This window comes from Salmo trutta, chromosome 13 (genome assembly GCF_901001165.1).
Source record: "Salmo trutta chromosome 13, fSalTru1.1, whole genome shotgun sequence".
NCBI classification, from domain to species: Eukaryota; Metazoa; Chordata; class Actinopteri; order Salmoniformes; family Salmonidae; genus Salmo; species Salmo trutta.
In genome coordinates, this window is record NC_042969.1 from 17,935,748 (window position 1) to 17,959,957 (window position 24,210).

Here is a 24,210-nt window from a genome sequence, read left to right on the forward strand (position 1 = left end):
TGATACTCTTGGGATAAAATCCAAAATTACAATGGGCAATTTCAAATTAATTTGACCCTAAGATATACTCATGTTAAGTCTGGGTGAGGTGAGACATCTTAGTAAGTTGTGCAGCACTCTCCTATTGAACAGCAACAAAAACAAACCAAAAAATAAATTTAAAAAAAATCAGGAAGTGTGCATTACTATGGTGATGTAACCTGCTGCAGAACCTACAGGTGGCAAAGCCACAGCAGCAAATATGCGACTCCGAAAGGAAATAAAGTCTACCAGCTGGAATGGATAAGTGCTGTCAGGGATCAGTCACACAGAGGATCTAGACGTGGTTGATTGGGCGTGCGTGTACATGACCATCTTGGCAGATCCAAGCACTATGCACTTCTGATGGCTGCACACAGCTCATACACCCTGTGCTAGCCTTCAGCCTGGGAATTACCATGTACATCACCATACTTAGGTGCCGATATGATATGCACTGTGATTCTCTCAATTCTACATGTATTGCAATTCGATACTGCGATTTCATTGTGACTTGATGTTCCACACATATTGCTCACTATATGTCTGCTGCAGAGAGATAAGAGAAGGCCATGAGAACAAAGTTTTAATCAGTCAAGGAAATAAGTGCTAAAAACATGTTGGCTCCCTATTTAAAAAGTAGATTGAGCTATAGGATGACAAATACCTGAATTTTGGTGCAAGTATAGCCGACTAGTGCTAGCTAATGCTAAGTACAGTAGCAAACAAAAAAATAAAAATCAATACTTAGTCAAATATGGATATAATTGTCCCAAAATAATATTGCGATATGCAACTATCAATTTCCCCCCCATCACTAACTAGCATGCTGGCCAGCCAGGGTTCAGTGAATAATCCCTTGAACAAACAGGCGAGTAGCTCTGAGTAGGCCAACCACGACCATGAGGATCAGAGGTCAGGTTCTCACCTGAGACATGGGTCAGACTCACTGACAGAGAAACATCATGGCAATTTAACAAGGTGCCTGGGATGACCAGTGGTTAGCTGAGGAATGCCATCCCCTGATACTAGAAGTGTGTGTGTGTGTGTGTGTCTGGGAGGCTAAACATGGCAGGTTAACAGGGCTACAGTTGAGTTACGCCATCCCCTCGTTCATCTCTCTCTGTGTAGGTGTAAGGCCCTGCATGTTTACGCCACGAAGCAGCCCAGTGCTCCTTCTCAGACACGAAGCAGCCCAGTGCTCCTTCTCAGACACGAAGCAGCCCAGTGCTCCTTCTCAGACACGAAGCAGCCCAGTGCTCCTTCTCAGACACGAAGCAGCCCAGTGCTCCTTCTCAGACACGAAGCAGCCCAGTGCTCCTTCTCAGACACGAAGCAGCCCAGTGCTCCTTCTCAGACACGACGCAGCCCAGTGCTCCTTCTCAGACACGACGCAGCCCAGTACTCCTTCTCAGACACGAAGCAGCCCAGTGCTCCTTCTCAGACACGAAGCAGCCCAGTGCTCCTTCTCAGACACGACGCAGCCCAGTGCTCCTTCTCAGACACGACGCAGCCCAGTACTCCTTCTCAGACACGAAGCAGCCCAGTACTCCTTCTCAGACACGAAGCAGCCCAGTGCTCCTTCTCAGACACGACGCAGCCCAGTGCTCCTTCTCAGTTTAAGAGTATGGTCCAAAATATCAACAGTGAGTTGAGTTGCGTAAACGTATTTACTACCCACACTGGTGCCTCTGGGCCCTGCCACAATAGATGGAGAGGAGGAGGGGTTGTGTAGTGACAGAATGGGTAATGGGGAAGAAAAATAAATTTCCTGCTTCTAATTTTTGCACAACTTCCTGCAACAATATAGACCAAAGAGTCAGAAGGCTTGTGTCTTTGTTTAGCGAATAACAAGCAGATATGTACACGCAGTTACTAACTCAAACTGGCTTCTAATGTCTTGAAACGTAGTAAAGAAACATTGAAATAGTAAAATGAGGTAATAGCTGGATTTGTACTGTAGCCTGATTGTTTTCCTAAATGAAGAGAAAAATGTAAACGAGAAAACGCCCGGGATTCTGTCCAAGAAAAAGGATGTTTGAGAAAGAAAAGCAGAAATGACTCCCATTCTTTCAATACAACTGAAGAGTTTAAAAGGTGAGCCCATGTCACAGAACAGCCCAGCAACACACACCAGATACAGTTTAACGTTCAAACATCTGCAGACCATACACAATAATCCAATATTTACATGAAACATCTCTTTGCCCTTACTAATGGGACTGTGAGCCCTGCGGCTTTGGCGAGGAAGGAACGTGCCATGAGTTCAAAGAACATGCCAAAAGCAAGCGTTTATCAGTGATAAAATGGAGAGGTGAGATGGACAGAACAAAACATATGTAATGGGTGTTCATTCACTCAACCCAACTGACTGCAACAGAGTAAGCATTCACCATCAAAGACAGGTGGAACCAACATCAGTGCAGTTAAAAGTGTGGAACATTCAGTAAACCAAGGCAGTGGGGTACATGCACACAGACAGGAAGTTGCTTAACGCCCTAAAAGGGAAGACAGGGGATTTACTAAAGTTAACTAAGTAGCACAGAATGGCGTGTTCTCTGGTCTTCGCCATCCTCACACACACACGTATAATGCAGAATGCACACCAACACACAGAGACGGTTCTTGACACAGCTCTTCAGCCAGCATGTTTGAAGATCAGAGGCTGTCTCATGTTTTATCACCTCTGTCACTTTCTCCTCAGTGAGTTGACAAGCTGTGTCCAGCCTGACTGACACTGGGACAAACACCACAGAACACTAACCCAATCCAAGGACTCAACACATTGTCCGACCATAGCGATCATCACCTAGTGGGCTACGTCAGTAGCATAGAGCAATGGATCGATGATCTCCTGATCCATGCCTAACAAAGCTCCATCCTCCACATGCTCATCAGACTCAACAACATGAGCTAAAACAGAGACCGAAGACAACAGAAAGCATGTGATGAAATTAAAGAAAACAAAAAATGAACAGTCAAAGAGAGGAAAAGGCACAAGTACGGAGAGGATGAGATTCCTGCAGTGCTCTGGCATAGCAGACTTTTATTACACAAGTCACTTATCCAGTTAGGACAGACAGAGCGCACTCGCTTTAGGCTACATACTCTGCAGCTGTATGCATATATCTGACTCAGCCTCATAGCCATGTCATCTCTAACAACACTGCTCTTTTTAATCCACTGTGGAATGTCTACTAATAATATCCATCCCCCTGCAACCCCCCAAATCTGAACCACTCAACAGGTAGAGGTCAAGGGTTATGTTACAGTGTCCTAAAACTAACTGGGTGTGTTCACCATCAGCCAATCAGTGGCCTCCGTCTGGTGGGATGAGCATCAGGTGGGGGCAGTGGTGCATGCTGGGAAGGGTTATTTCTGCTTGAGGTGTGTCCAGGTAGGGTCGATCTAATGACCTCTGTTAGAGCTGAGATGATCAACCGAAAATGACACAGACCACTTATCTTGGACATTTTGCTGACATCGTTCATCACATTGAATTACCCATTCTTGCCATGGGTACTCACTGGCTATGTTACTACATCACCTCGATGTACCACGTCAGTGTTTAACTCTACGATACAAAGTAGCATATTCTTTATGTTGATGATTTAAATCCATTTCCCATTCAAAATCGTTTCTGTCATTGTGACGTGTAGAAGAAAATGTATTCCATATCTGTAATGTACTTTAAACTATACCCTGGTTCAATCCGGAGACAGTAACCTGTTGAAAACCCAAACCGAATTATCTCCAAATCAAACATAACTTGCTACCGGGTAACAGTTTCCAAACCGCGAGTCATGCAGTTGGTTACAATGTCACTCAGTGCAACACTTCAGAGTTTCAGCAGGTGGCTAACTAACTACTTCCTCATGTGTTCACAAACCAAGGTTTGACATTAGCCTTGCAGATTTCAGAGGTGTCGGAAAACACGCTGAATAATGTTATAACTGGTCGCAAATTAAATCTAATCACAAGCAGGTCTGACAGAGTTACAAGTGATATGATGACAAGACACTTGTTCTACCAAAAAGTAGCTGTTGATGAGTCCACACTTGTCCAGCATGTTGCCATCAGAGCCCATAAGTGACATTGAACAGGAGTGCATAAACTATCTAACTCACAATCAGTTAAATATTAATACGTACAAATTTCTTTTTCCCGTCTCCATCTTCATAATTTTTCTTTTCTTTTTTGTCCTTCTTGCTTTTTGGAGCAGCAGCGGAGGCAGAATTCCCCGCATTCGGATCCATTGTGATTTAGACAATTTCCTCAAAGGGAGAACAAAAATAAACTCAAACACACCCGGTGATAACCCTATTTTTACACAAAAACAAAGTGACGCCTCGCTACCAACTTGTGAAAAGTTGTCCTTTCCGGCAGAACAAAAGGTCTGGGTAGCCCCTGATGCCCGTCTGTCCTCGCCCAACGTTACTGCTGTTGGACTAGTTACTACTAGCTAGCTGCTAGCCAACAACCCGAACCCCCCGCCTGTGATGGAAAAAGGAGGGAAATTTAAAGTACCCCCGAACAGCGGAAGGAAAACGTATAAGAGCCACTCTTGACGACTCTTTGTTGTTGCACCAAACACAACTTTACCAGTACTTTTAGTTAGTTAATGTCGCACAGTTGTCGTCCCAAAGACAGCGGTTGCCCGTAATCCTTGCAAATGTTGAGTGCTTCCCTGTCGATGTAGTGGCTAACGTTAGATATCTTAAAACTCGGTGAACATACACGGTTCTTCCTACTACCACAAGTTGTTTCTATACAACACGGTAGTCGTGTAGTTCCCCCCTATTCGTGTTCATTACTGCAACAAGTGAACTTTCTCGAGTGACAACGTTGAAACACATCCACAGTAGTAGTAGTCTTCTTCCTGTCCTGAAAACTAGAACGGGTGGGTGGGGGGAGCCATGCGCACTACTACTACCCCAGAGAGACTGGACAGATACAGTACATTAGGTTTTCCCAAACTGGGGTACGAGATATAAAAATGTGATTCACTTTTTTTTATTATTAAAAAAAATGAATAATCAAACAGAACATTTATATTTTCCAACGGAGGTTTTTTTCTCGTCTGAGTAGCTTCATTTCCCTGACAAAATGTTTTAATGAAACCATCTAGTGTTCAGCAAAATAACAGCACAATGTCAAATACAGGTAGCCTAGTCAAGTAATTAACACCCAATCACATTAACCGTTACTCTCTAGCAGGAAACCTTCACTCTTGTGCAGACATTTAGAAACGAAACGTGACAATTTGAAAATAAACCACAGGAGTTTTTTGAGCGAGAATAAAGACGACTTTCGAGTAGTAAGACGTATAAAAGCGACAGACACCATTAATAAGAAGGGGCTAGTGGAAGACTTAATTATAGTGGAGGACTTAATTATTCCTGCTGCTGCGGATATGGCTGGGACAATGCTGGGGGAAAAGGCCCCAAAAAACTATACAGACAATTTCTTCATCAAACAACATTGTTTCACAACGCATCAGTGACATGGCATGAGATGTTTTGAAACAATTACTGCTTTGCATACAAGCCATTGAATTCTATGCGTTACAGCTGGATGAGTCAACAGACGTGGCACACTGGAAACCAGGAGGATATTTTTAAAGTTCTGGACAGCTTTGTGACTTCAAATGGACTTTCGTGGTCAAGATGTGTTGATATCTGCACTGATGGCGCAAAAGCCACGACAAAGTGCAAGCAGTTGCTCCCAAAGCCACTTGGGTACACTACAGCATCCACCGAGAGGCTCTTACTGCCAAGGGAATGCCTGGCAGCTTGAAAGACGTTTTGGACACTACAGTGAAAACGGTTAACTTTATTAAAGCAAGGACTCGTGTATTTTCTGCACTATGCAATGATATGGGCAGCGACCATGTAACGCTTTTACAACATACAGAAGTGCGCTTAAAGTTTTCTTTACTGACCATAATATTCACTTGTCTGACCGTTTGCATGATGACGAGTTTATCACACACAGTCTATCTGGGTGATGTTTTTTCTCACCTGAATGATCTGAATCTAGGATTACAGGGACTCTCCGCAACTATATTCAATGTGCGGGACAAAATTGAGGCTAGGATTAAGAAGTTGGAGCTCTTTTCTGTCTGCATTAACAAGGACAACACACAGGTCTTTCCATCATTGTATGATTTTTTTGTGTGCAAATGAACTCAAGCTTATGGACAATGTCAAATGTGATATAGCGAAGCACCTGAGTGAGCTGGGTGCACAATTACACAGGTACTTTCTCGAAACGGACGAAACAAACAACTGGATTCGTTATCCCTTTCATGCCCTGCTTCCAATCCACTTACCGATGTCTGAACAAGAGAGCCTCATCGAAATTGCAACAAGCAGTTCTGTGAAAATTGAATTTAATCAGAAGCCACTGCCAGAGTTTCTTGCCCTGGCAAATCGTACCTACGTGAGAGTGGATTCTCGTCCCTCATTAGCATGAAAACCTAATACAGGCACAGACTGTGTGTGGAAAATGATTTAAGACTCTCTCCAATAAAACCCAACATTGCAGTTATGTGCATCCTTTCAAGCACACCCTTCTCATTAACCTGTGGTGAGTTATTCAACATTTTTGATGAACAAATAAGGTTTTATATGTAAGATGGTTAAATAAAGAACAAAATGATCGATTATTATTATTTGTGACCTGGTCCTATAAGAGCTCTTTGTCACTTCCCATGAGCCGGGTTGTGACAAAAACTCATTGTTATGTTTAATAAATGTATCGTATAGTGTGTGTGTGGCAGGCTTACAATTATGGCAAAAAACAACATTTCAGAGTGGCTGACCCTGGTGCTAGAGGGGGTAGGCAGCTGGGACTATAAAATGTTTGGGAATCACTGCAGTAGATGGACAGGTAGAAGGGCCCTCAAGTCATTCTTGTAAATTTGATGAATGTGAACAAAAATCACATGTGAAGTATAAGGATGCAAAACAAATGAATCAAATCATACTTAATATAAATAGAAAAGTTGAAGGCTACATTTAAATTGGTTGAAATGTAGCTTTGAATAAAGTAGCCTATAATTTCCGAATCCCCCTCCAGCTATATTTTTGGTGTCACATTTTAGTCGTTCCAGCTCAGCTCCAGATTCACTATGACAAAATCCCGTTAGAATGTGTTTGGGGTGTGGTGCATAGTCGATCATTTTAATGATCCCAACATATGGAGTTGAAAAAGGTATTTTACTCAGCCTATGTCTTAAAAACACAAACAGACACAACAATAGAACGAATCCACCTCTGCAGTTCACTGTGATATGGAAATACTATGTTTCCTCATTAGCTTAAATTTGATTTACGATTTCATAATTGTTTCAAATTTTCCTTGGAGTTCAAGGTAAGACTAATGACCGTCTTAGGCTCCCGCCTAGTGGTTAAAACACGAACAGCAGGCTCGTTTTATGTCAACGGTTGGCCTCATTCAAGTGTCAAGAAAGTTTCACCCCTGTCTAAAACAAATCAAATGATCATGATTCTGAGCACAACAAGTCTCAATGACTCAGCAGTAAACTCGACTAGAAGTATTGGAAGTGGTGGAAAAAGTACCCAACTGTTTTTTACTTGAGTAAAAGTAAAGATACCTTATTAGAAAATGACTCAAGTAAAAGTGAAAGTCACCAAGTAAAATACTACTTGAGTAGAAGTTTTAAAGTATTTGGTTTTAAAAATACTTAAGTATCAAAAGTAAATGTCATTGCAAAAATGTACTTTAGCATCAAAAGTAAAGGTATAAATAATTTCAAATTCCTTATATGGTTAAGCAAACCAGTTGGCACAATTGTTCGTGTTTTTTTATTTGCGGATAGCCAGGGGCACATTCCAACCCTCAGACATCATTCAGAAACAAAGCATTTGTGTTTAGTGAGTCCGCCAGATCAGAGGTAGTAGAGATGACCAGGGATGTTCTCTTGATAAGTGCTTGAATTGGACCATTTTCTGTCCTCCTAAGCATTCATACTTTAGGAATGTAGTGAAGTAAAAGTTGTCAAAAATATAAATACTAAAATAAAGTACAGATACCACAAAACACCACTTAAGTAGTACTTTAAAGTATTTTTACTTAAGTACTTTACACCACTGAGTATGGTGCTACGTTAGAGTATAGGCAGTATTAGCTGTGGTCTATCTTTCCACAGTATGTCTTTATCTTTCCTTCAGAATGTGCCGACTCCGTAGATCCAAATCCAGGAAGGGCAGGCCTCCAATTGATGCGTAGTCGACTGTTATTTTCACTTCAAAACTCACAGCAATTTCCATCAAATAATAATCCCACCCATGTGCTCAAATCCATGAAAATGTCTTTATCTAGGCTGGCTGAGGAATTCGTAAACCTGCCCCCCCCCCCCCCCCCAAACACACAGGCTACTCCTCTGTGGTGACAAAACTGTCTTAGCATCTAGTGGATATGGAGATATGTATCTCATTCTCCATCAAAGGTATTTTGGAACAACATATTTGAGTGGAGTCGGCGTAGACAGCGAGGCCTCTGGATAAAAGGATAGATATAAATCGCCAAATTGACTATCAGCGTAAACCATTTGTTCTGCGAGCAATTACACTAGTAAATTGTGAGTGTCGGCTTAATTCAAAAATAAATGAAAGCGCGTAATAAACAGGGATTGCATTCATGGAACCTCTTGTCTTGGATATTCATATATCAATCCGTGTCATCCCATCATCATCATCATCATCATCACCCTACGATTTTCATATACCCATATTGAACTAGATGGACAAATATAATATATTTAATCATAGTTTTACACAATACAAAGAATGAAACTTTAAGCTCAGAATTACACAATAGATCTAGATAAGAGCGCATTACAGTGCTATAATATAAAATGTTTTATATACAAAAACAAACAAAAAACATACACCATTATATAGACCTACACGTAATGACATTTAGTCCAGTTTGGAACAGGGAGCGTAATAGGTCTCTATCTCATTGTGCCAAATGAACACGTAACGGTTACGCACAGCGTCTGGACTATGCATAGTCAATATAACACATCCCTCCATGAACACATTCATAACACACGTTACCTAATCCTACAGACGTTACCAGCTGAGTTGGTATCGGGTTCTACTTGTAGGAGGTCCGGGCCTCTCTGAGAGACCGATCGTAGGGCATGGAGGCGAAGAAAGAGTTCCTCAGCTGACAGTTGATGAAGAAAACGATGAGCAGCACGAGCAGAAACAGCAACAGACAGATTATCAAGTAGGTGGCCAGGTCCGGTTTGTTCAGCTCCCCGTCCTCCCGCATCCCGCCCCTGCTGCCCGTGGGCCTGAGCAGCGCCGCCATGTTCACCGATCCGTGAGATGCGTTAACGGACACGGTCTCGTGCGTTTGGAGGGCCATCCCTAGGTCGAAGTCTAGTGCCTTGGTTGAATTCAGCAGGATTTGTCTCAACATGACCGCTCGCGTCATCGGCCGTCCACCCGGTCAACGTTCAACTGGGAAGGGAGTAAAACAGCACTTTCTAATCCCAGATCAATGTATTGATAGGCTATATAACGATCAATCATGCACATGTATTTAAACAGTTCACAAACGACCATAAGAACACAATTGGGCTACATACCCCTGTGTAAAATAATGACGCACATGGAAAGACGTGGTGTGTCAACACTGCAAAGGAACTGAGTGTCTCTATCCATAATAGCCTACCTCATACGAATCCGTTACTTACTCAAATCAAATCAAATACTTACTTTGGTGTGTTCCGCGTAGTCCCCGCAGGTGAGATGGAGATCCAGGGAAACAGAGCCCGCATTCCTCAGGCTTTGTTTACTCTGTCCACTCTCTCCCAAGGAGGACGCGCTCTGGAGAGGCGGTGTTGTTTTGGCACTAAATCCGCCGCGCTAACAGACCATATGCCGCCTGTTCTTAAGCCGCAGAACTGAATTTCGCATATCCATGTATGTCTAAGTCACTCAAAATCACCATAGGTTGTCTAGTCTCGTTACCGGTGATGTAGGCCTAAACCGCCATGCAGGTGCTTCTCCCGCCGTAGCGATGAGATTATGAGGACGGAATTCTTCTGATATCATTAACAATTTGAATCCTCTGATTTCTTCATTGAGAGTTATTACCGTAAACACCAGAGTAGCCTATCTGGACTGTAAGTGACAATGTCGCCCACTATGCAAATTGAATGGCTACTTGGTATAATTGGTAAAGTTTCTAAGGTTGGTCCAAGTGGCTCCGTAGCGCGCTGTAATGTCTTGGTTGGAACGCGGGCAGAGAAAGGGTAGGCAAGGGGCACACCGGTTCACTCCCGGTTCCTTCTCGCGCTCCACTCACGTTCTTATATCCAGGAAAGGTCGATACATCTCGGTTTTGAGTGCCTTCAACTCAAAACGATCCCCTGACGGGAATATCGACCCAGACCCGAAGAGAATGATAGGAGAGAGAAAATATATAGAAGACATAAATATTCTTCACCAGCTCCCGATAGAGCTCTTTCTCTCTCTCTCTCAATGTCGTATACAGCTTCCTCCCTGCTTCGGTTTGTGTGTTGTGGGGAGAGGATAGATAGATTACCGAGAGGGGAGAGAGGGAGCGCGCCTGATGGGCTTCCTATGCGCGCGGGGTTGGTGAGGAGATGTCATCGGACAGGGATGTGTTAAAGTCAAGCGTGTCATGTGACGCCTTGTCTCCCTCACCCTCACCTTCTCTCGTTTTTCTCCCAACAGGTCTTTCTTCATTTGAGAGAAAGTGAGTGAAACAATTGTTAGGGCAGGGCGGAATCTCTCAGGCTAATTAAAACAGAGAGAGAGAGAGAGAGAGAGAGAGAGCTGAGCTGAGCTTGGGGAGGTGGGGAGGGGGGCAATTAAAGGAACAGCCCCCAACCAGACATGCAAGGAGGCTGAAATCTGAATGCATTTATCTTAAGCCTCATGTGTAAACTTGCACATCCAACCCCTCTCCTGAAAATACATATGATGCAAGTACATTCTTCTGGTAGAGCAGGAAAGTTTGTTTTTGTCAGAGAGAGTGGATGAGTACTATGACAGTGAGACTGATGACGAAGTAAGGCCATGTCCTTGGTAGCCATATAGAGAGTGGGGCTGTGGAGATGCGAGGGTTATTCTATTCCTGGGATGGAATGGACAGTTGGAGATGGTGAGGCTTTATGGATCATAATAGATGGAGGTATGTACAGGCACCCAGATATATTAACCCACAGATCTTAAAGCTTCTTGCCAAAAGTCAGTGGGTTTATACATGGTATATGAATTCCCAAAGTGCAAATGGAATGCAGTATGTAAAAACATTTGCTACATTATCATAATAGCCTTGCGTGCCAAGCTCAGTGTCACGCAGCTGCTAAATGATACCAATATTATATTATTGTGTTTGGCTGCAGAGATCAACCATTCTCTCTGATAAGTGACAGCCTCCAGCACCAACCCTGTAAATGAATGCTTCTGTCTCTCTCTCTCTCTCTCTCTCTCTCTCTCTCTCTCTCTCTCTCTCTCTCTCTCTCTCTCCCCTCTGCTTGACTGTCACTATGGAAATCCCACTCACCTGCTGTCAGATTGAAGGATATCACAGAATAGGCATGAATACAGCACAGCCCCTGTATAGAAACCACAACGATGACATTTGTCAGAGATATTCAAGTGAAGGTGACCATTTGAATCCAGCATTATTGCAGTGGGTATTTGGGTTGGATATTATTAAAACAGCACAACCTTAAAAGGTTGGCTGGCTGGTTCATTTTCATGAGAACCTGTCGTGGTCGCAACAGAGCAACAGACTGACATGGTCCACTGAGACACACACACACACACACACACACACACACACACACACACACACACACACACACACACACACACACACACACACACACACACACACACACACACACACACACACACACACACACCTGCCAAGCGAGGAAAGATTAAAGAACATTCACCATTGCAGAACAGGAGTGTGATTTCATGTGCAATATAGAGTATGTCTTATTATTATTTTATCATTTAATATCATAACAACGTAATACATCTGAATCTATACAAGATCACAACACTTTACTCTCCATAGGGACTTCAATAGCTTCCTTTCCTTCTCTGCTGTCCCTGATACAGTCATCTTCAGCTACATGGAAGGTAGACGTGGAATGGCATCCTAGATCCGCCTCCTACTGATCAGTGAGAAGACAAAGACGTGGTAGAGTATGATGTAATAATGTAACATTGTAGTATATAAAGACCATTGCATCTTAAATGACCTCTAGACGACTATGTGAAACGTCATCACCTTGTTATGTAACCACACACTAACTTATATAAAATGTTAAAAGAGACTTCAGAACCCAGTGCTTGGCTAAATCTCCTTGTGACAGATGAACACAAGTATAGCCTCAAGCCATGTTTACATATGGAAGGGAAAACATCTCAGTAATTGTGACGGGTAAGGAGATAGTAATAGCTTTATGCCCTGGGCCTACTTTTCTCCCTACACTCCCCCCCCCCCCCTCTTCCTCCAACTCAGCACCCAATAAGAATGGCCCACTTTTCCAGTGCTCCGCTGTCCAACTCGATCTCTTTACATTCCGCTTGGTGACAATCTCACCCGTGTTTGCCAAATTCCAGTCCAGTCTCCTGACACGAGGTTAACAAGCAGCTTGCCTACAGAGCGGGGCAACCTATTCTGACAGAGAGGGTCAACCAGGAGACAAATATATATAGTACATACTGACACAGGTGTTCAAAGATGCCTTTCTCCATAGCTAATTGTGTTTGTTACCCAGTTCTGCTCATCACCATGAAAATTAAATTTGGATGATGAACACTTGTCTTCCAGCTGTACTGTAGTAGGCTTTATTAGGGACGCTCTCTCTCTCTCTCTCTCTCGCTCTCTCTCTCTCTCTCCGACACACACACATTTTATTTATCTCTGTCTTCGCCTCTCTCATTCTCTCTCTCTCTTTGTTTGTCTCTTTCTTATTAACACATACATTCAAGAATGACAGAAAGCGAGAAAGACTAACAACAATTTATGGAGCAGCAAGGGATCATGTCTTGGGTCTTTGTCTTGTAAAATAATTTACAAGGGAACAGAGAAGTTCCTTAGACATTCCTAAGAGAGAGAGAGGGAGGGAGGGAGGGAGAAAGGGAAGGAGAGAGAAAGAGAGAACACAGAAAGAGAGAGATGAAAGAAAAAGAGAGAGGGAGCGAGAGAAAGAGAAAGAGGATAGAGAAAGACTGAAGGGGATAGAGGGAGAGAGAGACAGAGAGACTGAGGGGGACAGAGGGAGAGAGAGAGAGACAGAGAGACTGAGGGGGACAGAGGGAGAGAGAGAGAGACAGAGAGACTGAGGAGGATAGAGGGAGAGAGAGAGACAGAGACTGAGGGGGACAGAGGGAGAGAGAGAGACAGAGAGACTGAGGGGGACAGAGGGAGAGAGACAGAGAGACTGAGGGGGACAGAGAGAGAGAGAGAGAGAGAGCGAGAGAGAGAGAGAGAGAGAAAAGAGACATAACCTGCCCAGCGGGTTGCCTGAGAGAGAGGCGACAGGGATTACGTACACAGCACACACAAGCACCCACCCCTCCCCCCGCCGGGCGCCGCTCACTGGGGCGCTGGGCCCGTGCCATGCAGTGTTTTGGAGGAAGGGAGACTTTGTGGCTCTTTGTGATATCTTCCCTTATATGCCTCATCCAATGTTTTCACAAGTTTTACTTGCCTCACATACTGTAACATACTCCCACACAAACAGGATTTAGTGTTTTAGAGTTAGCTACACTTCTCCTAAATGTAAACTGTGTGATCTCAACCTAAATATCAAAATGTTTTTAATTCAAAATAAATCTAAAATAAATAAGGTCACTGGAGCCAGAGGATATGTCTGAAAGATTTGTCTGTGTTTGTGTCTGTTTCTGTATGGTTCTATAATAGGATGGGTATTACATCATGGGAGGGCGCAATGCAGGATTTCTCCCAGATTCACTTCAGCCATGTAATATAGGTGAGAGGAAGGTGTTTTCATAGCCCCATTCCTCTCCCACTGGCCAGGGACAGGAGAAATAGGCCAGGGACAGGAGAAATAGGCCAGGGACAGGGCAGACAGGCCATGGACAGGGCAGACAGGCTAGGGACAGGAGAAATAGGCCAGGGACAGGGCAGACAGGCCATGGACAGGGCAGACAGGCTAGGGACAGGGCAGACAGGCCATGGACAGGGCAGACAGGCTAGGGACAGGGCAGACAGGCCATGGACAGGGCAGACAGGCCATGGACAGGGCAGACAGGCTAGGGACAGGAGAAATAGGCCAGGGACAGGGCAGACAGGCCATGGACAGGGCAGACAGGCTAGGGACAGGGCAGACAGGCCATGGACAGGGCAGACAGGCCAGGGACAGGGCAGACAGGCCATGGACAGGGCAGAGAGGCTAGTAACAGAGCAGACAGGCTAGGAACAGAGCAGACAGGCTAGGAACAGAGCAGACAGGCTAGTAACAGAGCAGACAGGCTAGGAACAGAGCAGACAGGCTAGGAACAGAGCAGACAGGCTAGTAACAGAGCAGACAGGCTAGGAACAGAGCAGACAGGCTAGGAACAGAGCAGACAGGCTAGGAACAGAGCAGACAGGCTAGGAACAGAGCAGACAGGCTGGGGACAGAGCAGACAGGCTGGGGACAGAGCAGACAGGCTAGTGACAGAGCAGACAGGCTAGGAACAGAGCAGACAGGCTGGGGACAGAGCAGACAGGCTAGGAACAGAGCAGACAGGCTAGGAACAGAGCAGACAGGCTAGGAACAGAACAGCCAGGCTAGGAACAGAGCAGACAGGCTAGGAACAGAGCAGACATCCTAGGAACAGAACAGCCAGGCTAGGAACAGAGCAGACAGGCTAGGAACAGAGCAGACAGGCTAGGAACAGAGCAGACAGGCTAGGGACAGAGCAGACAGGCTAGGGACAGAGCAGACAGGCTAGGAACAGAGCAGACAGGCTAGGAACAGAGCAGACAGGCTAGGAACAGAGCAGACAGGCTAGGAACAGAGCAGACAGGCTAGGGACAGAGCAGACAGGCTAGGGACAGAGCAGACAGGCTAGGGACAGAGCAGATAGGCTAGTAACAGAGCAGACAGGCTAGGAACAGAGCAGACAGGCTAGGAACAGAGCAGACAGGCTAGGGACAGAGCAGACAGGCTAGGAACAGAGCAGACAGGCTAGGGACAGAGCAGACAGGCTAGGAACAGAGCAGAGAGGCTAGGGACAGAGCAGACAGGCTAGGGACAGAGCAGACAGGCTAGGAATAGAGCAGACAGGCAAGGAACAGAGAAAACAGGCTAGGGACAGAGTAGACAGGCTAGGAACAGAGCAGACAGGCTAGGAACAGAGCAGACAGGCTAGGAACAGAGCAGACAGGCTAGGGACAGAGCAGACAGGCTAGGAACAGAGCAGAGAGGCTAGGAACAGAGCAGACAGGCTAGGGACAGAGCAGACAGGCTAGGAACAGAGCAGACAGGCTAGGAACAGAGCAGACAGGCAAGGAACAGAGAAAACAGGCTGGGGACAGAGCAGACAGGCTAGGAACAGAGCAGACAGGCTAGGAACAGAGCAGACAGGCTAGGAACAGAACAGCCAGGCTAGGAACAGAGCAGACAGGCTAGGAACAGAGCAGACAGGCTAGGGACAGAGCAGACAGGCTAGGAACAGAGCAGACAGGCTAGGAACAGAGCAGACAGGCTAGGAACAGAGCAGACAGGCTAGGGACAGAGCAGACAGGCTAGGAACAGAGCAGACAGGCTAGGAACAGAGCAGACAGGCTAGGAACAGAACAGCCAGGCTAGGAACAGAGCAGACAGGCTAGGAACAGAGCAGACAGGCTAGGGACAGAGCAGACAGGCTAGGAACAGAGCAGACAGGCTAGGAACAGAACAGACAGGCTAGGAACAGAGCAGACAGGCTAGGGACAGAGCAGACAGGCTAGGGACAGAGCAGACAGGCTAGGAACAGAGCAGACAGGCTAGGAACAGAGCAGAGAGGCTAGGGACAGAGCAGACAGGCTAGGGACAGAGCAGACAGGCTAGGAACAGAGCAGAGAGGCTAGGAATAGAGCAGACAGGTTAGGAACAGAGCAGACAGGTTAGGAACAGAGCAGACAGGCTAGGGACAGAGCAGACAGGCTAGGAACAGAGCAGACAGGCTAGGAACAGAGCAGACAGGCTAGGAACAGAGCAGACAGGTTAGGAACAGAGCAGACAGGCTAGGAACAGAGCAGACAGGCTAGGAACAGAGCAGACAGGCTAGGGACAGAGCAGACAGGCTAGGAACAGAGTAGACAGGCTAGGAACAGAGCAGACAGGCTAGGAACAGAGCAGACAGGCTAGGGACAGAGCAGACAGGCTAGGAACAGAGCAGACAGGCTAGGAACAGAGCAGACAGGCTAGGGACAGAGCAGAGAGGCTAGGAACAGAGCAGAGAGGCTAGGGACAGAGCAGACAGGCTAGGAATAGAGCAGACAGGCTAGGAACAGAGCAGACAGGTTAGGAACAGAGCAGACAGGTTAGGAACAGAACAAACAGGCTAGGAACAGAGCAGACAGGCTAGGAACAGAGCAGACAGGTTAGGAACAGAGCAGACAGGTTAGGAACAGAACAAACAGGCTAGGAACAGAGCAGACAGGCTAGGAACAGAGCAGACAGGCTAGGAACAGAGCAGACAGGCTGGGGACAGAACAGACAGACTAGAGACAGAACCGACAGGCTAGGAACAGAGCAGACAGGCTAGGAACAGAGCAGACAGGCTAGGGACAGAGCAGACAGACTAGGAACAGAGCAGACAGGCTAGGAACAGAGCAGACATCCTAGGAACAGAGCAGACAGGCTAGGAACAGAACAGACATCCTAGGAACAGAACAGCCAGGCTAGGAACAGAACAACCAGGCTAGGAACAGAGCAGACAGGCTAGGAACAGAGCAGACAGGCTAGGAACAGAGCAGACAGGCTAGGAACAGAGCAGACAGGCTAGGAACAGAGCAGACAGGCTAGGAACAGAGCAGACAGGCTAGGAACAGAGCAGACAGGCTAGGAACAGAGCAGACAGGCTAGGAACAGAGCAGACAGGCTAGGAACAGAGCAGACAGGCTAGGAACAGCAGACAGCAGACAGGCTAGGAACAGAGCAGACAGGCTAGGAACAGAGCAGACAGGCTAGGAACAGAGCAGACAGGCTAGGAACAGAGCAGACAGGCTAGGAACAGAGCAGACAGGCTAGGAACAGAGCAGACAGGCTAGGAACAGAGCAGACAGGCTAGGAACAGAGCAGACAGGCTAGGAACAGAGCAGACAGGCTAGGAACAGAGCAGACAGGCTAGGAACAGAGCAGACAGGCTAGGAACAGAGCGACAGGCTAGGACAGAGCAGACAGGCTAGTAACAGAGCAGACAGGCTAGGAACAGAGCAGACAGGCTAGGAACAGAGCAGACAGGCTAGGAACAGAGCAGACAGGCTAGGAACAGAGCAGACAGGCTAGGAACAGAGCAGACAGGCTAGGAACAGAGCAGACAGGCTAGGAACAGAGCAGACAGGCTAGGAACAGAGCAGACAGGCTAGGAACAGAGCAGACAGGCTAGGAACAGAGCAGACAGGCTAGGAACAGAGCAGACAGGCTAGGAACAGAGCAGACAGGCTAGGACAGAGCAGACAGGCTAGGAAACAGAGCAGACAGGCTAGGAACAGAGCAGACAGGCTAGGAACAGAGCAGACAGGCTAGGAACAGAGCAGACAGGCTAGGAACAGAGCAGACAGGCTAGGAACAGAGCAGACAGGCTAGGAACAGAGCAGACAGGCTAGGAACAGAGCAGACAGGCTAGGAACAGAGCAGACAGGCTAGGAACAGAGCAGACAGGCTAGGAACAGAGCAGACAGGCTAGGAACAGAGCAGACAGGCTAGGAACAGAGCAGACAGGCTAGGAACAGAGCAGACAGGCTAGGAACAGAGCAGACAGGCTAGGGAACAGAGCAGACAGGCTAGGAACAGAGCAGACAGGCTAGGAACAGAGCAGACAGGCTAGGAACAGAGCAGACAGGCTAGGAACAGAGCAGACAGGCTAGGAACAGCGCAGACAGGCTAGGACAGAGCAGGAACAGAGCAGACAGGCTAGGAACAGAGCAGACAGGCTAGGGAACAGAGCAGACAGGCTAGGAACAGAGCAGACAGGCTAGGAACAGAGCAGACAGGCTAGGAACAGAGCAGACAGGCTAGGAACAGAGCAGACAGGCTAGGGACAGAGCAGACAGGCTAGGGACAGAGCAGACAGGCTAGGGACAGAGCAGATAGGCTAGTAACAGAGCAGACAGGCTAGGAACAGAGCAGACAGGCTAGGAACAGAGCAGACAGGCTAGGGACAGAGCAGACAGGCTAGGAACAGAGCAGACAGGCTAGGAACAGAGCAGACAGGCTAGGAACAGAGCAGACAGGCTAGGAACAGAGCAGACAGGCTAGGAACAGAGCAGACAGGCTAGGAACAGAACAGACAGGCTAGGAACAGAGCAGACAGGCTAGGAACAGAGCAGACAGGCTAGGAACAGAGCAGACAGGCTAGGAACAGAGCAGACAGGCTAGGGACAGAGCAGACAGGCTAGTAACAGAGCAGACAGGCTAGGAACAGAGCAGACAGGCTAGGAACAGAGCAGACAGGCTAGGAACAGAGCAGACAGGCTAGGAACAGAACAGACAGGCTAGGAACAGAACAGACAGGCTAGGGACAGAGCAGACAGGCTAGGAACAGAGCAGACAGGCTAGGAACAGAGCAGACAGGCTAGGAACAGAACAGACAGGCTAGGAACAGAGCAGACAGGCTAGGAACAGAGCAGACAGGCTAGGAACAGAGCAGACAGGCTAGGAACAGAGCAGACAGGCTAGTAACAGAGCAGACAGGCTAGTAACAGAGCAGACAGGCTAGGGACAGAACAGACAGACCAGGGACAGAGCAGACAGGCTAGGGACAGAACAGACAGACCAGGGACAGAGCTGCCTGTCTGGGGGACTCAATGTGTGCATGATCAGGTGTCTCTCTGTGTTGTGTACACAAAGCCCTCAGTCCCTCCAACCCTAATGCAGATAACAGCCATCAGCACTGAGTGTCCCTGTTACCAGTCTAGAGCACACAGACCAGACCCAAAACGAAGAACAGCCGGATACAGACACAGACAGAACAGCTGCTCTGATAACAGGGACACACATTTAGCCCTGATAAAATGCTGACTCACAGATTACCCTATTCAGTTCAGTTATCAAGGTAACACAAGAAAGCCTTCGTCATTTCTTTCATTTGAATTGATTAGCACACTGAACATTGTTTAATTGATTGCTTAAGTCCATTGAAAGATGGATGCTCTTGTTGTCTTGCTCTGTCCGGAATATCCGGAAACTGATTTTGATTGACTAGTCTGATAGCAGGGAGAACATAGACCTGTAGCCTTCAACCACGTTACAATGCCTCATTTTCTTCTCTGATGATTCTCGCTTGACTGCAGCCAAGTTACATACAAACAACGGTTTCAGTATGCAAATGACTCCTCCTCTCCATGTTTATCTTTAACCTCCTTTCTTCCTTCCACCTCCTCTTTAACCTGGCTGGAACTTACTCTGGATATTTGGATATTCCCTCAATGTACATCACCGGCCTTGGCTGGCTGGGGCTCTGTACAGTTAGTCACTTGATTATCCTCCCAGAAACATGAGATACTGTGGGATGTTTGTCTGTGGTAGAGCCAGATCCATTCACTTCCACAGCAATCTACTAACACATCTCAAAATGAACACACTCTGTGACTTCACTAACTTGAAACAACTAGACCTTTCTGTTTCTTTGAAATACTTTTAAAATAATTTATTTATTTATTTTATTGCCAATTATGAATTGATTGATTTTTTTCCCACAGTGCTCGTATGGTAATCCCATCCACTCCAGACTATTTGGTTCTAAAAGTTGATTTATTCTTGAACGCATAGGAATGTTTCTGTTCCACAGCATTTAACCACATTGGTTCATATATACAGTATACAGCATGTCATAAGCAGAGTGGATTGTACACTGGATTCACCCAGATGTCTTTTTATTTTTGGTTCCTTCATGCCATAAGAGATGGAAGCCATCTCCCATAAGAGCTGATCTCGGATCAGCTCTCCTTGCCCTAACCTTTTCAATTAACTTGCTAACATCAACACTAGCCAGGGACACGTTTGTTTACAGCGTGAAATCATCACAACAAGGATCCACTTGCTTGTAAGATGTTTTGCTCAGCTGCCATTTTGGCTTCCTAAAACTGCTGCGTAATATCAGAAGCCGGTGTCAGGGACGGAGATGGGGGATGGGGGGAGGTTTAGGTGATCGCTCCAGTGAGCCGTGAGAGGCGCCCCGGACCAGAGCTACCTCGTTAGCATGCACCTCACCACACCGCAAGGCCGGTCTTTAATGAACACAGCCAAACCAGTAGCAGATGAAAAACAGAGCTGAGTGTCTGCTCTGTCCCTGTTGTTGATTACAGGGTGGTTTAGGCTGGATCACTGGTTGGTTAAGAAGAGAAGAGATAAGCACACAGCTAATTACATGCTGCTGAACTGCTTCCAGGGTCGCCACACACACACATTTATGCACGCACGCACACACACCAGACAGAGACAATGAAACAAAGACCTGAGAGAAGAGGAGGGAAAGAGAAGGAGGGAGGTAGAGAGGAGGAGGGAGGGATATAATTAGAGAGGAAGAGGGAGGGAGAGAGGAGGAGGGAGGGATATAAGTAGAGAGGAGGAGGGAGGGAGAGAGGAGGAGGGAGGGATATAAGTAGAGAGGAGGAGGGAGGGAGAGAGGAGGAGGGAGGGATATAAGTAGAGAGGAGGAGGGAGGGAGAGAGGAGGTGGGAGGGATAGATGAGGATGAGGGAGAGATAGAGGAAGGAGAGAAGGAGGGAGGGGAGAGAGGAGAGAGAGGATGAGGGAGAGAGGGCGGGATCGAGATTGGAGAGTGAGGTAGAGGGAGAGAGAGAGAGAAAGCAGGAAGAAGAGAGGAGGAGGGATGGAGAGAGGAGAGAGAGAGAAGGGAGGGAGAGAGACGAGAGAGAGGTGGAGGGAAGGAGAGAGGATAGAGAGGAGGAGGGAGGGATAGGGAGGGAGGGAGAGAGGAGAGAGAGGAGGAGGGAGGGAGAGAGGAGAGAGAGAGGAGGAGGGAGGGAGAGAGGAGAGAGGGAGAGAGGAGAGAGAGAGAGAAGGAGCAAGGGAGAGAGGAGGAGAGAGGGAGAGAGAGGAGGAAGGAGGGAGATAGGAGAGAGATGAAGATGAGGGAGAGAGGAGGGAGGGAGAGAGGAGTGAGAGGTGGAAGGAGAGAGGGAGGGAAAGAGGGAAGGAGAGAGGAGGAGGGTGGGAGAGAGAAGAGAGAGAGTAGAGGGAGAGAGGAGGTGGGAGGGAGAGAGAGAGAAGAGTGAGAGATGGAGGGAGAGAGAGATGGAAAGAGGGAGAGAGAAAGGAGGGAGGGAGTGAGGAGATAAAGAGAGGTGGAGAGAGGAAAGAGAGAGGAGGAGGGAGAGAGGAAAGAGAGGAGGAGGGAGGGGTAGGGAGGGAGAGAGTAGAGTGAGAGATGGAGGGAGGGAGAGAGGGAAAGAGAGAGGGAGAGAGGAGAGAGAGGAGGGAGAGAGGGAGGGAGAGAGGAGAGAGAGAGGAGGGAGGGAGAGAGAGGAGGAAGGAGGGAGATAGGAGAGAGATGAAGATGGAGGGAGAGAGGAGGGAGGGAGAGATGAGGAGGGAGGGAGAAAGGAGTGAGAGATGGAAGGAGAGAGCGAGGGAAAGAGGGAAGGAGAGAGGAGGAGGGAGGAGGGAGGAGGTGGGAGGGAGGAAAGAGAGGAGGAGGGAGCAAGAGTGAGGGAGAGAGGTGAGAGAGAGGAGGAGGGAGGGAGGGAGGGAGGGAGGGATGGATGGATGGAAAGAGAGAAGAGGGAGGGAGAGAGGAGATAGAGGTGGAGAGAGGAAAGAGAGAGGAGGAGGGAGAGAGAGGAGGAAGGAGGGAGATAGGAGAGAGATGAAGATGGAGGGAGAGAGGAGGGAGGGAGAGATGAGGAGGGAGGGAGAAAGGAGTGAGAGATGGAAGGAGAGAGAGAGGGAAAGAGGGAAGGAGAGAGGAGGAGGGAGGGAGAGAGAAGAGAGAGAAGAGAGAAGGGAGGAGGGAGGGAGGAGGTGGGAGGGAGGAAAGAGAGGAGGAGGGAGCAAGAGTGAGGGAGAGAGGTGAGGGAGGGAGGGAGGGAGGGAGGGAGGGATGGATGGATGGAAAGAGAGAAGAGGGAGGGAGAGAGGAGATAGAGGTGGAGAGAGGAAAGAGAGAGGAGGAGGGAGAAAGGAAAGAAAGGAGGGAGCGAGAGCGCGGGAGGGAGGGAGGGAGGGATAGAAGAAAAGGGTGGGAGGGAGAGAGAGAAGGGAGGCAGAGAGGGAGGGAGACAGGAGAAAGAGATGGATGGAGGGAGGGAGGGATGGAGGAGGAGGAAGGAAGGAAGGAAGGACGGACAGAAGGAAGGAAGGAAGGAAGGGGGGAGGGAGGGAGGGAGGGAGAGAGAGGAGGGAGGGAGGAGAGAGAGGAGGGAGGGAGGAGAGAGAGAGAGGAAAAGAGAACACTAATGAGGTTGGAAACCATGGGCCAGCATCCCTGTGGAACGCTTTCCACACCTTGTAGAGTCCATCCCCCGATGAATTGAGGCTGTTCTGAGGGCAAAAGGGTGCAAATCAATATTAGGAAGGTGTTCTTAATGTATTGTCAGTGTATAGGTGATCACTCTTATTGGTCCCCCCCATTCCTACTGGACGACACTCTATCAACAAAGACTTCTCTAGAAATTGGATATTGGCAATTTATAAGTTGGTCACAATAGAGGGTAATAACCTTAGAATGTCGATACTTTATTAAATGTGAAAATAGGCAGGCTACATTTTCTGAAACTACAACAGAATTGTATTTCCTAGTTCTTCAATCCCAAGTGGTGTGTTTTCTCATCCACACATCATTTGTGTGAGATGTACGTGAAGTGAGTGTTCTTGATAGCAGTCAAGGGGTGACGTGTGTGTGTGTGTGTGTGTGTCTGTTGAGTTGTCTAAATCCCTAGATGGTTTGCAGAAGCAGTGTTACAGGGGTATAATCTCTCCTCCAAATCCAATGAGTCCCGTCTTCTGTGCCAGGGGGTGTTGTTGCTCTGTGAAAAGAGATAGAGGGGGAAGGAGGAGAGTTAGAGAGGAATCACATCCTTCCCTTGGGCCTCTGGGATTTTCCAAACTACACCAAAGAGAGGGTGGCAGGTTTACTGTCTCACACACACACACACACACACACACACACACACACACACACACACAACACAAGGTATAATTGGGTAAGACCCCAGTGGCTCAGACAGATATCAGAGGGAAGTTGAATAAGAGAACTGAAGATATAAAATAAATGTTATTTATTTGTGCTGGGAAGACACAGCTCTCCCAGACCACCTTAGTTGCAATGGAGAATGAACTGGTCAGCTTTGGCCAAGAGATATGTGTGTGTGTGTGTGTGTGTGTGTGTGTGTGTGTGTGTGTGTGTGTGTGTGTGTGTGTGTGTGTGTGTGTGTGTGTGTGTGTGTGTGCATGTGCATGTGTGTTTGTGTAGCTGTGTGTCTTCCTGTCTAGTAAAATACCATACAAGGCCAGGTATATGTTAACGTTTTATGGATTAACTTTAAAGGCTGACTTTTACAGGAGTTCATGACCCCAGCCCTGTTTAACTCCAGACTATTCAGACATCATTACAGATTGAAAGAATACAGAGTGAAGATGGGACATCCTGGGTAAACACGTGGATCCATAACATTGTGAATACAGAGTGAAGATGGGACATCCTCGGTAAACACGTGGATCCATAACATTGTGAATACAGAGTGAAGATGGGACATCCTCGGTAAACACGTGGATCCATAACATTGTGACACACTGTTCCCACAAGGTCATGTGGGGAGTCTTTGTGAGTTCTCACGCAAATAAACAATTACACACACACACTGAACAAAAAGGTCTTTATGCACAGATAGTTGTTGTGGGATGTTTGATTTGCATATGTAGAGTTGCTAGATGACATGTTTAATTGAGTGGAATGGACCAATTATTAATAGATTTTAATT

The 24,210-nt window shown here is 47.0% G+C and overlaps 1 protein-coding gene across 1 annotated transcript; it reads right to left on the minus strand.

Annotated features, from left to right (window-relative positions):
* Positions 1 to 8,781: 8,781 nt before the first annotated feature.
* On the minus strand, positions 8,782 to 10,759 carry smim32 (small integral membrane protein 32). Its single transcript, XM_029771255.1, has 2 exons — positions 9,774 to 10,759; positions 8,782 to 9,515 (listed from the first exon to the last, which is right to left on the minus strand). The coding sequence occupies exon 2, from the start codon at positions 9,487 to 9,489 to the stop codon at positions 9,145 to 9,147; it is 345 nt and encodes a 114-aa protein (XP_029627115.1). The 5' UTR covers positions 9,490 to 9,515; positions 9,774 to 10,759; the 3' UTR covers positions 8,782 to 9,144.
* Between the last annotated feature and the right edge of the window lie 13,451 nt (positions 10,760 to 24,210).

Excerpts from the sequence above, each read along its gene's own strand:
- smim32 (XM_029771255.1), bottom strand. The coding sequence starts at position 9,489 with ATGACGCGAGCGGTCATGTTGAGACAAATCCTGCTGAATTCAACCAAG.